Source organism: Egretta garzetta, unplaced genomic scaffold, assembly GCF_000687185.1.
Source record: "Egretta garzetta isolate BGI_Z169 unplaced genomic scaffold, ASM68718v1 scaffold204, whole genome shotgun sequence".
NCBI lineage: Eukaryota > Metazoa > Chordata > Aves > Pelecaniformes > Ardeidae > Egretta > Egretta garzetta.
The window spans coordinates 1014534-1028168 of NW_009259424.1; the positions used below are offsets into that span (position 1 = coordinate 1014534).

Consider the following 13635-nt stretch of genomic DNA (forward strand, 5'->3'; position numbering starts at 1 on the left):
ATAATAGATTAGTATGCAGTGAATGATTAAATGATAGTAAGCTCACATAAAGAGGAAAAAACCAAGACAAAACATAAAATATCTGTGGTCATGTTACCAAAAATTGTTAAGAATTGAAACCCAAGTCCTAAAAAGCAATTTAGTGCAGTACATAGCTTGTGAACACTTTTTAAATCAGGTCATTGCCTCAATCTCTGCTGTTGAACAATATAAGATTATAATCCCCATTCTCTTAGATTTGGTTGTGCTAGTGCAAGGTGAATGTTTTGTTGATCTCTTTATCTATTGATAATAAATAGTGATATTACTAGTGGAAAAATTGTGATTTTATATAATGCTGTAGTATTTTTGTTTCTTGGGAGGGTGCAGTGTTGAGCTGGAAGTTGGGATTTCTGGTTTACTATAGCCCAGAAGGCAGCAGAATAAATTCTTTGTAGTGTATAGACAGCTGTCTGTTGATGATCTGCCAAAGCTTTTTGGGGAGTGAATTGGGACTAGGGGGAAGTTTAATCATTAAAAATTCTTTCTGAAGGCAGTCTGAAAAGGAGGTATTATCCATGCCAGTTTGGACTTCTCAAACTTAACAACTATTCAGGAAGTCATTGGTTTCTTTTCAAAGGTCTCCTTTACGAATACTTTAGTGACGCCTTGTGAAACATAAACTTGACCATTTAATTTGGGTTTGATTATTGCTCCCCACTGGCTGTTTGATGCTTTTCAGATAATGGCTGTGACCCTTCTTCTGTACTGGACTTTACTGGTATGGGCATTTGAAGCCCTCTCCCCTTAAATAATTACTGCTTCCCAGTGAGCCTTCAAACGAAGCAGAAGCTTAGATGCTCAGAGCTTGGTGCGTTCTCAGTGACTGAGTTTTGTCTGCTCATAAATTTTTGTCCCACTGAACAGCAGTGCAAACCTGAAATACTTCTATTTGTAGTATCAGTACATTGTAATTCTAGAACCACATTATTGGGAAAACATTGGGGATGAGAACTGCTTGCTTCATTAAATATTTGTTGTATGCTACGCACGTACATGATTCACTGCTGAAATTCAGTGTGAAATTCCAATGAACTGTATGTGGGAAATTAACCTTTATTCTTCTAAAAGGTTCAGACTGCAGGGTTTTCTATTTGAAGTAGCTATAGAGATACTCTGCTTCTATGATTCTTTGAATCATGTCACCCTGTTTTGACAAGGTGACCAGAGTTATTTTTGAACTCAGAACTGGAGTGACATTTTTGACTGCAGTGACTTTTTGATGGTTGAAAGCAGAACTGGAGTAGCACATTCCCAAAATGTATGTTAGTAATGAAAAATCAGTGGTTTCTTCCTGTCTAAGTATTGAGGTCACCAGTGGATATGTATTAGCATGTTTTACAACTTTAATTCATTCCCATTTTTTAGACTTCTATTTTCCATCTCAGCATTTGTAAGGTATTTAGGGCACAGACCATCTTGTAGCATACACACATACAGGGCAAAGCTCAGTTCTTGACTGGGATTCCTAAATGGCGCTGCAGTACAAATTCTGAAAAGTAAAAATGTTGCTCACCTTAGTTACAGTCTTGTAAAATCAATGACATTACAACTTCTTCACGTGGGGACGCATGAGTATCATTAGATTAAAATACTAAAATATTAAAAAATATTTAGCTAAGTTTCCTGTACCATGTTAAGTAGAGCTTCCCCAGTGAAACCTTTGTGCAAGTCCTTACTGTGATGTGAGTCACTAGGCACAAATTTAAAAAAAATATGATTTCCAGTCAAATTTTTCATTTCCTAAAATAAGCTTTTGCCTTAAGATGGGTACCCTTACGCTTCCAGCTAGTTTCCAGCTATTTGAGCTAAGCAATAGGGATGCAGTTTTCTGTAATTTAGGAGTGAAATTTATCTAGATTTTTAAAATTCTGTAACAATTTACAGAACAGCTTCTTTTTGCTCTAAATATGTTCAGCTGTTCTATGTCTACAAAATATCCAAGGAAAACCCAAATGCACTGAGAATAAAGATGTTTATTCATTGAAGAAGTCCAGTGTTGCCTCTACACAGATACCTTGTAACAAACATTGGTTTCACCTGGTACTTGAGCACTTTTAAAAAAATGCTTTATGTTTTTAACTTTAATTGCATTTCAAGAAAACATGGCTTTAAAAAATCCCAAAGCAACCCCAAAGAGTACATTTTAATATTGTTTACTGATTTTTTTTCTAATTTGTAATTCAGTTTTCATTTGTACAGAAATTAGCATGCAAAATATCTCTTACACAGCATTTGCCTAAAATGTCTGCATATGTAACTCCAAGGAAAAAGAAGTTCATTTCTGAATGGCTTCCTGCAGCTTGGGATGCATAGTCTTTTTTTCTCCCAAATTTCAGAATGTCTTCAGTATTTTTCCATTTCTTTACAAAACCATATCGCCTGCTACTAATGGATTGTGTCATCCTAAAGGATGGCCAGTTTCTGAACAGAATTTCCCCCTGATACAAATGGAGAACTCCACCTAAATTCACAGCAGATATGGCCCAAGATTTCTTTGTATTGTGCAAAAAATGGTTCTTTATACCGACAGTGGACTTGAAGTATAAAGGCATTAATAAAAGCAGCTTGTGTTGCTCAGAGGAAATCATAAAACGTGTAGGAGCTGCTTTAGCTCATGGAACTGTAGCTGAAATAAAATGGTTTAAAGAACATTGTCTCTGACCTAGGAGACACAGAAGTACATAGAAATCAAGCCAGGTAGAAATGGAGAAACATGGTTACAGTTACATAGGAAGCCAAAATCAGTACCAGCAAATGTGATGGGGTTCATCCTTTTTTCCCCTCTTCTCTTCTGTGTCTGTCTGAGCTATAAGATCCAGCTTTCTTTGTGTTGGTTTTGCATCTGCTGCTCATTTAAAATTCATTCCAAAATCTACTAATGGACCCTTATAGAAAGATTATGATAAATCATTCAAGTTGAAGACCTGTATAGGGAAGAGTGAAATTCAATGTGGTTTGTGTGTTTGATTGGCCCTCATTCAATTTTCACTTGTTCAAGTGCTGGATACGCAGCTGAGGGTTGAAAAAATAAGTCCTCTGTAATAGGTCTCCAGTGCCCTACTACACAGAGGGCCTTCTAGGAGCATTGGTCTAGTACCGGTAAACAAGTATTTGGGGGTGGGGTGGGTGTGGGGGGTGGGCTAGGTAACCAATGTAGTAGACAGATTCTGCATAAATTTTTGAGACATGATGGAGTCCAGCTATGACAGTCTGTAGGTCGAAATATATGCTCAAGCATAGGCTTTGGAGACTAATTCTCCAAGATACTGAGAATCTGGCAAATCTATTGACCTTTAAAACATGCAAATAGCCCTAAAGGCTCCTTGGCTTCTGCTCTGGTACTCCCAAGTACACTTGTTCTTTCCAACTTTGAGGAAGGGGCTGAGGTTATCAGAAAAAGAAAGCATGATTTAAGCCTAGAACAAATTGATACTAAGAATTGTTTAAAAAAGCAACAACTGTATTTCACAAGTACCTGCTAGAGGCATGGCTAGTGTGTAACTTGACAGTATTTTATTATTTTCTTCTAAATAATGTAAGGTTTGATATCATTAGTCAGCTGTCACAGCAAAGTTCTGAGGAAACCGCTGGTCTTGTTGCACACTTTCGCAATTACTTGAACACGTGAAGGACACACTCTTGTATGCAACTCTGAAGCATTTATTTAAGTTTACGTGAGACAAAGGGAAATATATTACTGAACAGGCAGATGTTTTTTTTCTTTCATTTGCACTTAAAATATACTTTAAAACTGACATGAATATTTTTCTTCTGCGTGAGAATAACTTTGGATCAAAAAATAAAAAATACCAACTTTAATCAAGAAAAAGTTATAAAATAGAATTTTAAGGCTTAAAGTGAACAACTTTGTACTGGAAATAGAAAGACAATTAACAATGAATCACTTCTCCAGTATTTAACAGTTAAAATATTTCATTAGGTCTTGCTAATCATTTGGCAGGAAGACGTTTTCCAGAAACTAATGCTTTTAAACCTGGTAGCATTAAGAACACAGTTCTTAAAGGAGTTCTTATTCCAGATTTGTTGCTTTGAAGTACCTATGATTACTGTAAACAGTTGGAACTGGCGATTGTTTACCTGTTAAGATAAAGACTGCAGACTTGGCTTTTTGTGTGTGCTCTCATCTTCTCCTCACGTTAGCGGATGTGAGGCATTCAGAAGGTGTGCTCCACCTTCCATAGGGAAGCAAAGCAACTCACTTCAATCCAGCTGTTTCAAGGCAAGGAGTCCGACGGTATCAATGCAAACTGCTATGTGATGCTGCTGAGGACTGGGTTTGCAGCAAGCTGGATCAAAATTTTAAAGCAAAGATAATACTTTTGCTTTCTAGAATTGCAACAGAAAAGTTGTCATTTCTGCTCTTCTTTGAAATATACTGTGCCTCTGTTTGATTGTATACCAAACCAGGACTAGAAGGAAACAGGAAACTAAATAAACCTGCAAGATTCTGAATCAGAAAACATGGAGAGGTTACAAAACTGAGCATTTCTGTATCGCACTGATACAGTGTTACGCTCCACATTGTGGTGATCTAACGGACTTTTGGAAGATAATAGCTAACACTGACTTCAGTGGAAGTTCTAACATTGATTTTTGTTGTTGCAGTAGCCTGCCCTGAATAAGAGAATGAAATACCACGTTAGTGTGAAGTCAGATTGGTTATTCAATTAAGCAAAAACAATGAACAGCCAAGCTGTTCAGGAAGGGAGCACAGTTACAGAGTCTCTCGTGCATCTTGACACAGTACAATTAGATAGTGCCATCCTTCACGGGACATGAACTCAAACAGCATCACATGTTTTGTGACAACCCAGTGTTGTCTCTGCTGCTTACACAAGCCTTTTTCCCTTGGCTTCTCCATCCGTTAACAACACAAACATAATTTTTGTGTCTTTTTCTAGCAAGTGTTCTTTGCGATCAGCACATCAATACTACTAATTAACAGAATTTGCATCCATTCACATAAGCTTCCTTTACGTACTCAATTTATGGGCTCAGTATATGCAGAAGAGAAATGTCCTGTAGCAGTTAACGAGCAAAATTTAATGACTACAGAATATTTTGGATCAGATTCTGATTTTGTTTGTATCAGATGCGCTAAAAGTAATTGAAATTACTGACTTCTGCATTATGTAAGGAGATGTGCTGTGTAAAGTTTTGATCCTTTTGCTAGTAAGTACTGTCAAGGAAGAGAAAGTTACAGTTCAGCTGTCAGATTTTGGTAATCCACTCTCTGTAGCCTCAGTGAGACTCCTGGGGCCCCTTCTTGAATGACTAACTAAGGAGTAATCCTTCTTACACAGATTTTTGGGAAAAGTCTTTCAGCAGTAGCTTCTTGTCCTCCCAGTTCCAAAGAACTGAAGGTACATTTTAAAAAACATGGTACCACTTAATCCTCAAGTTGTCAATTCAGGTTATAATGATGTAAGATTGGAGACATTCCACTGAAATCACGGAGAAAAGGTTGAAGAGATAAGGTTTACATGTTTTCTCTGTGCACTTTGCATTTTAATACATGCTGAGTTTTTGGGTGTGTTGTCTGATGTTGTAAAATGTGAGAACCACTACTCCTGTCGGTAATATTAACAAGTACAATTCCAGCACTGGTAACCAGATATTTGCCAATAGTAAGTACTAGTGTTCCTTTCTCCTAAACTACATAAAGAACTCTGATTAAAGTGATCACTCTAGTAGTTAGAATTGCCTAATAGGGTATATCCCAGTCAAAAAGGAAAAGTTTGTGCTTGCTTGAATTCTTAGTTTCTACTCAGTCAATAGGTAACTTAATCCACATAGGGTATTCAGACAGGCAGTGGAAAGTAAAATAATTCAGGAAGTATAGAGTGATGACGTTCTGAAGGAACCTCAGGACCTGGTCCAGCCCCTCACTCAAGGCCAGCCAAGAGGGCCACAGGGGAGTTCTAAGCAGACAGTTGCTAGGCTTCTACTAGGTATTAAGCCGGATGGCTAATATGCAGCTTGGAATACTTTGGATCAAAACCTACTCTTCAGTTCTGGCATGAAATAATGGGAAGACCGGGGCTGCAGATGGGAGCAGAATTTGATCTTTTGTGTCTTAATTTTCTCTCGTCCCACTTCCCAACAGCACTGAATTAAGTAAGCAAAATCCAATAACTTTCCTTGGATTATTTTCCCAAGAGTGGTTATTAGCATGAGAAGCTTTAAATTTTGGGGTTGCCCAACTCTGACTCAGTCTAGGTTTAGTTTTGGAATCCCTAAGCCATCCTAAGAACAAGAGAAGATAAGGGGAGCAGTAGGTTCTCTGTCCTGGAAAATCAGACCCACAATGTGTCTTAGGTTAGGCACCCCATAACTAAAGTCACTTCAATCAGAACATCACTTTTAATAGCTATTAGTTTTATTTTGTTTGCCAGGGAGCAGGTACAACACAGGAAACAACTGGTATTTCTGCTTTCCCACTGAAATAACCTGCACCTCCTTTTGTCTCTCAGGATAAGAATGTATTTTAGCTTCCTGGTCTGTTCAGTCTGGGGTGAATCGCCTGAGATTTCTGACAAAAGCATGAAAGTTGTAGTGATGGTTTTGTTTTATGGTCTTCACTCAGGTGGGAAGTGGGAGAATACATGAAATCCCCTTCCTCTAAACCCTTAGGGAACCAACAGTTACAGACAACATAAGTGGTATTTATAGGAAACCCAACGAAAGGCTCTCTCTTTCTCAGTCTCTGGCTATATCCAGTATCCTTTTGCTCTTAAGGTAACTCCTTGTTGTTTTCTTTGCATATGTAATTTTTTAAAGTTACATTTTTAACTTTGAAAAAAATCCAAATAAGGTCTAAAATGAAAGTATCTGTTAATCTTTCTTTTAATTTCTGTGACTTTCATCAGAACTTTGTTGCATTCTCCACCCATGTTGGAAGCAGTAAGTAAAGAACTGCATGAAAACAATGTCCAAAGAAGAGGGTTAGCAATAATTTAAAGATGCAGGAAATAATCTTAGATATTCACAGGTTCTAAGTGCTGAGAGGTATTAATACAACTGTATGGATGCTAAATATACTAAAATCAATCATTAAGTGTTGTCACTTAACTTCTTCTGTTATACTTTCATTGAATTGCTTTATTTATTACTAATAGTTACAGTAGGTTTTTTAGCTCTTTGCACCTGTCGCTTAACTTCATAACTTTTGCGTATTAACAGAATTTTCTCTGTCCTTATAGTAGACACCACACTTGTGATTATTTCCTGAATGATGGTGCAAATTTAAATTTCACCAGATCATAATTCCTTTTCAGTTAGTTAAAAAATGAGCTAGATGGTAGATGCACTTTTCTTTTAGTCACATTAAAAATTAGGAAAAAGAGACTGATATTTAAAAACGGTGAAGTTACAAGCTTGATATCATCTGTGTTTAAAGACAGAGAATACTATCATAATAAAGAAAAAAATATGAAGCACATCTGGAAAACAGTTTCAGCTATGGGCTCTAGAGAACATGCTTCAGACAACAGGAATTTTGGTTTCCTATGTCAGCATCCTATGCACGTGCCCTGTACCTTTATGAATCCTTACACCATGAGTACACAGTTCATGGAGTACACACACACACAAATATAAATATATAGGGTATACAGCTGTACCTACATGAAACACTATATTTATCTAGTCTTGAGTTCAAAAATTCTAAGATTATTTGGCATAATAATATATAAAAATGTGTTACATCTTTTCCCTTTAACTTGTGCTTTGTGATTATCTGGCATGTTTTTTTAGAATTACATTCAAAGTCATGTTGTTTACCCTCATTCAGGATTGTTGTTACTGTAATGTCAATGTTTTCACTGGCAGTATTCCAGCTAAACATCATCAATCCTTAACATGGCTTGCTACAGTACAGTAGCTTTAATTCAAGCAGTAAAAGTGGTATTGGCTTTTAAGTGCTGAAAACTATGTTTACTATGTAATTCTTAGCAAACTACACAGTACTGAATTTATTGCACAACACTCCATACCACAATTACCCTGCAGTAAAATAATATGCAGAAGTCTTGTATGATATGTTACTTGCAACATTTGCAGCAGCAGTACACTTAATTACAAACAAGTTGCTTGTAAACCTTGAGCATCTTGACTTGTACCTCTTTTTTTTTTTTTTTTTTTTTAATTTTCCCCCCACAGTTCTAGGATCTCTGCAGGTGTTGCTGGAACAATAGTTTGTTTGTTTTTCAAAGTTCTTCACTCTCCACCACCTTTTGGGTTGGGGCTGAAAACAGGATAGGGCTTTCAGTGGTTGGGAAGGTAGAAAAAATGTCGAGTCCTTGACCGGTAAGGTTTGCATACCGGCTGCCACCAGGTCGAAGCTTTATGGGTTGCGGAATTTGACGGTGCCACTGAGCTGAAGCAACAGAAACAGAATAGGCTGTATAAACCTCTAATTAAGTTAGTGATGAGACAACAGAAATCAATGCACACAACTGAGAAGTTGCTTCCAACATCCTTGAAGAGCACAGCATTGTTGTTCCCTGTTTTAGGGTCTGTTCCTTCAAATATTATCGCTTATGTAGTTTATGTGTTGAGTATTTTTATTGAAGTCCACAGGTGGAATTCCATCCCTGTTCAGTTCAATGGCAACGTTTACGTGGATTTCACTAAGTCCAAAATTTAATCTTTTAATCTTTGGAGCCTTCTCCAAAGCTCTTGCAATCAAAACTAAAAACATACCATAGCATGAACAGAGATGAACAAACCAGACTTGGATCTGATTTTGTAGTACTCCATCCTCTGGGAGACTTTTCTTTCTGATACTTTTTTTGGTGCTATTTAACTTCAAAGTAATAATATAGGGAATTTATTTAAAGAAGTGATTACAATTTTTATTTCCCTCTACTACTTGCAACTAGTAACGCATTTCCTAGACTTGTTAGAAGATACTGAAAGAAATGTAATCCAAGGACACGTACTCAGTAATTTAAAAGTAACACTCAACATGTTCCCATAGGGACAAATACCGTTACTATTTTGTAAGACTATTTAGCCATTATATAACATTTAACAGTTGTCATTCTTAAAACACTCCAGAAAGGGAAAATTGATACTATATTTGCTGGTATTTATCTATAAAACCCTCCAAGTCTGCACCCAAACTGGACAAACATATCTGTCAGCAATTAGAATGAAAAGGTAGAAGTTGAGGCAACAATACTCTGAGCATAGCTTAGCGCGGGAGGCCTACAGTCACATGTTAAGCATTGATAGGAAATGTTCAGTATCTTTCCATGCTGAACTTTGACCCTGTCTATCTGGAAATATTTGAAAAAGAGCCTCCTTTTTTCTTGCAGCCCCCAGTCTGTTTCTAGTTGAACAATACACTCATTATTTAATGTACTCCTTTTTTTTTGCACATGGAATTGCCAATATCAGACCGCACTTTCAATCCCCCAACCCCATCCATTCACAAAGAAAACCCATAGCACAAATTAAAATTATTTCTGATGCTCACTTTGGTGTATAAGACTTGCAGAGTCTTTGGAAAATATGGTTGGAATCAGGAAGCATTTCTTACTTTTCATCTTTTTCCCGTTTGTACCTTTCATCCTTTATATGAAAATTTAATTTATGTCTTGCAACATTTAGATACCTAAGGAATTATTTTTCACTTTTTGTGACCTTTTTTGAATCAGACTCTCACCAGCCCTCTCTTGAACATTGCATTACTATCGCCTATATCACCACAAGGTGGCGGAAAACTGACAGAAATGCACCGGTGACTTATGGTTATCCCTGATAATTGTTTAGGGTTTTTTTAAATGAGAAATACAAGGTTGAAAACATGGTGGGGTTTTTTTTCCTTTGAGGGTATGGCCATAATCCAATAGTTTGTGGAATGTGTTTTCTCTTTTATTATGCTGCTTAAGTGATCAAAGTGCTCTCTTGCTCTAGATAAATTGTCTTAGCTATGACATCTTGCATAGATACAGAATAATTAAATGGTGTACTGTAGTTTTTGAACTGGGCTGTTGCCTTCTGAGTCCTAGACAAACATATTAGATGCAAACTAGCCTCCACTAGTTATTATCAGGCACAGTTTGCATCATACATGCTCCGTAGAAGAAGGGCTCTGCTTTCTTGCGTGCAATTTATTGTTCCATCTCAGGTCAGGGCTGTAGCACAGGCTACAGCCTGTGCCAGAGGGAACAGAGTTAAAGTTCAACTTGAATACATGTTTATTATATGTTTATGTGTCTAGGGCATTTGGAAGGTGGAAAATGGGAGTAGAGAATGCTGTGCAAAACCCCTCCTCTGTTTTTGTTCTTTACCTGACTTTAAACTGGTGCAGGAGAGCTAATTTGGACATTTAGCTGGTTACACCTCCTCCTGGTGGCCATATTAAGCTGTGGCCATGCTGTGACACTAATTTCTAATCCACATCAAACCCAGCAATTTACAGACTAAGAACTAGGTGAGGGCTGGGACCAGTCAAAGAAAAAAAGTTATAATATGTTTTATTTGCTAGCCAATACCTACCATATATGTCAAGTCTAGCAGTACAAGAGACAATACCAGCTTCGTTTTTTGCAGACAAGGTATACCAGCCAGCATCTGCTTTCCTGGCAGGTTGAATCAGGAGGCAGGCGTACCCTGTTGTATCTTGATGCATGCTGAGAAAACAAGTGTTTTGGAATTAGTATTTCTCAAGAGCATATCATCTTTGAGATTTTACAATATGTACATTAACTATGACATAGACAAATTGTAACTTCTATTCTCAAAAAAGTAGCAGTCCAAGACATTTTTAGTCGATAGAGTTGCTTTCAGTATGGCCTCAACCAGGAATCAGAATAGCTGAAATCTGTTCTTGCTCCTCTTAGCTGTGCAGAGTCATGGTGTGACAGTGTGAGCCGAATTGTTGCTCTGTATGTGTTAATGTTGGAATTAACAAAGCTGCTGCATGGTCATATTTTATTTTTTCCTAGTTCAAAAGCTGGAAGAATAACATAACAAAGTACCAAGAACATTGGTACAAAGTTGTGATATTTTTCACCATGCTAACCAGAGGAAGTCAGAAACTTTCTTGTGGCACCCTTTTCCATAAGAAAATGCCCGATTGGCAAGATCATAAAGATCTGTTTGGCCAACACTCTAGAAGAAGCCTGCTTCCTTTGCTCTTCAGTGATCCAAGACTTTCTGGCTGCAACTTCCAGCAAAACCAATTCACTAGTGTATCAGAGAACTGAGGCTTCTCTGCTCTCTAGGCTGTGGTTGGTCCTTTTTATCAACCCAAGTGTTTCCCTCATTATAAACGAAGAGGTGGGAGATGAGCACATCCGAATACTTGAAGTTGCAGGAAGTTCTGAAATTTGAGATTTTGTTTCCCTATGAACTGGAATGAAACCTCAAACTGCAGAATTTGAGGTCAAGAGGACATTTTGTGCTTCCGACAGCTCTAGTGAAAAAGGAAACATTCACCTTTTGCTGCCTGCACTATGCAATTTGCCTGTTGCTGGGGGCATGGTAGCATAGAAGCTCAAGTGTGTCCATATCATGATAGAAAAAAAGGTCTCTTGGCTTCAGGCAGGAAGATAATAGTGAGGCAAGATAGGGACAAATAAAGACAATGCTGCATCTGTCACGTGGATCTTTGCAGAACCACTGGAAGCCTTGAGGACAGGCAGTATGGTCATGACTGGTTGAAATAGCAGAGATGTTGCAAGCCTGATGTTAGCTCTTGGCATTGTCAGGTGTGGGAGGTTTCCCTTAGTCATTCTTCTGCTGAGCTGAAGCAAAAACTTGGTTTCTAAGCTTCTGTGAAACAACTGGAAATGAGGCATTTTGGTACAGTTGTTCATTTTACATTCATTACAGTGTTCGCATGTGTATAACCATAATTCCTGTGAAAGTACCAGTACTTGAAATAAATCCTTGAGTAATCTGCCTAGAGGCAGAGGAATAAAGATTACAGGCTATAGAATATCAGAGTCAGCTGTGCTGTTTGGAGAGGGACAGCAGTCTCTGAGTGGGGACAGGGAGACCACTGAAAGATTTTTTCAAGTAAGCTTTCCCTCATGATAGGTGTGCATTCATAACAAGTGCTGCTGTGGAGCCAGTTCTCTTTACAGACAGCCTGCAGGGTAGGCATGTGCAAATGTAGTACTTCTTGAAGTTGATATCAGAGATCCAGTGAATGCATCAAATCATTAGTTGGAGCCAAGTGAAATAAAATATTAAAAATCAGATTTCTGCTGAAGTAGAAATCTTTTAAAAATAAATGAGAGCAATTAATTTCTCATTAATCACAGTCAGGCACATTATTTCATCAGCTTTTCTTTTGAAAAGCCTAAAAAATAGTGATGCATTTGAATGCAGGAGCTCAATGCAAACGTTGTATTTTGTAAGCACGGATTAGAGTCTTTGCCTATGTTTGTGACCAAACTTTGTTATCAGCCCCTGTATCTGATATGCTAAACTCTCTTATCACCTCATGCTCTGGGGCATTCAAAACCATGTTCCTACTGTTCTGAGTTTGAATTCATTCATAGTTAGAACTAAGCTGAGGAAAAAATAGTTTAGAGAGAGAATAAGGTGCTAAAATGCATTAAAATACCATAGTATCTTTGATAAGAAGATGCATGTGCTATATCAGGCCTGTGCCCCGAAAAGCCTATCACCACTCTCTGAAGCAGTGGGACGTTATGCTTCATGCCTTTATTATGAACCAAGGAAATGGCTATTGTTCACCTTACACTGAGGCCAGCTTTCTAAAACTTTACGTGGGTAAAAGTAGTTGTTTTAAGAAGAATGTCACCTGTACTCATCACACAGGTTTTCATGGGAACAATTGGTTCAGCCACAAGAAACTCCAAGCATGGGTATGATGGTACAGTACCTCATCCTCTCTCTGTTTGATGGGATGGTCTCATTATCCTTCTTCCAGTAAAATATGGGAGGTGGCATTCCCACAACTCTGCACTCTAATCTGACGGGGTACCCTTCAGGAACACCACAGTTCTGAAGCTTCTCCAAAAACATGGGGGCTTTTTTTACTTCCTTTGCTGGAAAAAGAAAAAGAGTTATTGAACAACAGATATTTTATTCTTTGTTTTGCTTTGAACAGTATGGAAGAACACAACCAAAAATTATTCTTGTGATATCAAAATAGGTTGTGAATTTTTAATGGGATATTGGAAGGAAAGTGAAATGTCATGACATAGCCTCTCTAAGGGAACATAAAGAAAATAATAGGCACAACTGATGTTCATAAAAGAATGTATGTATATCTAATGGGTCTAAACATACCGCTATTGCAGGAAAGTAATGCCAGATTGAAGAATTTCAGTATCTTATATTTTTAAACTAATAAAATTGTGACTGAAATCTAGGAGAGCTCAGTATATATTATCAATTCTCACCCTAAGCATTTTCTGGGGAGAAAATTCAGAATGTCATGTTGCCAAGACAAGAGAGGTAAAGTGGTGATGCGTCAGAATTCTTTGTAAATAACAGGAGTGCACCTATTGACTGAGCACCAGGTCCATTTCCCTCCATCAGATGACTTTTACAGTTGTTGCACTCTCCTACTATCAGTGGATTAAC

The 13635-nt window shown here is 37.6% G+C and overlaps 1 protein-coding gene across 1 annotated transcript in view; it reads right to left on the bottom strand.

Annotated features, from left to right (window-relative positions):
* Positions 1–8270: 8270 nt before the first annotated feature.
* Positions 8271–13635, bottom strand: part of MYPN (myopalladin) — a 47562-nt gene continuing 42197 nt past the window's right edge. The window contains exons 17-19 of the mRNA XM_009636996.2: positions 12929–13094; positions 10570–10703; positions 8271–8440 (exon numbers count right to left, since the gene is read on the bottom strand). Coding sequence (XP_009635291.1) covers positions 8271–8440; positions 10570–10703; positions 12929–13094 — 470 coding nt within the window. The remainder of the gene's footprint in view (positions 8441–10569; positions 10704–12928; positions 13095–13635) is intronic.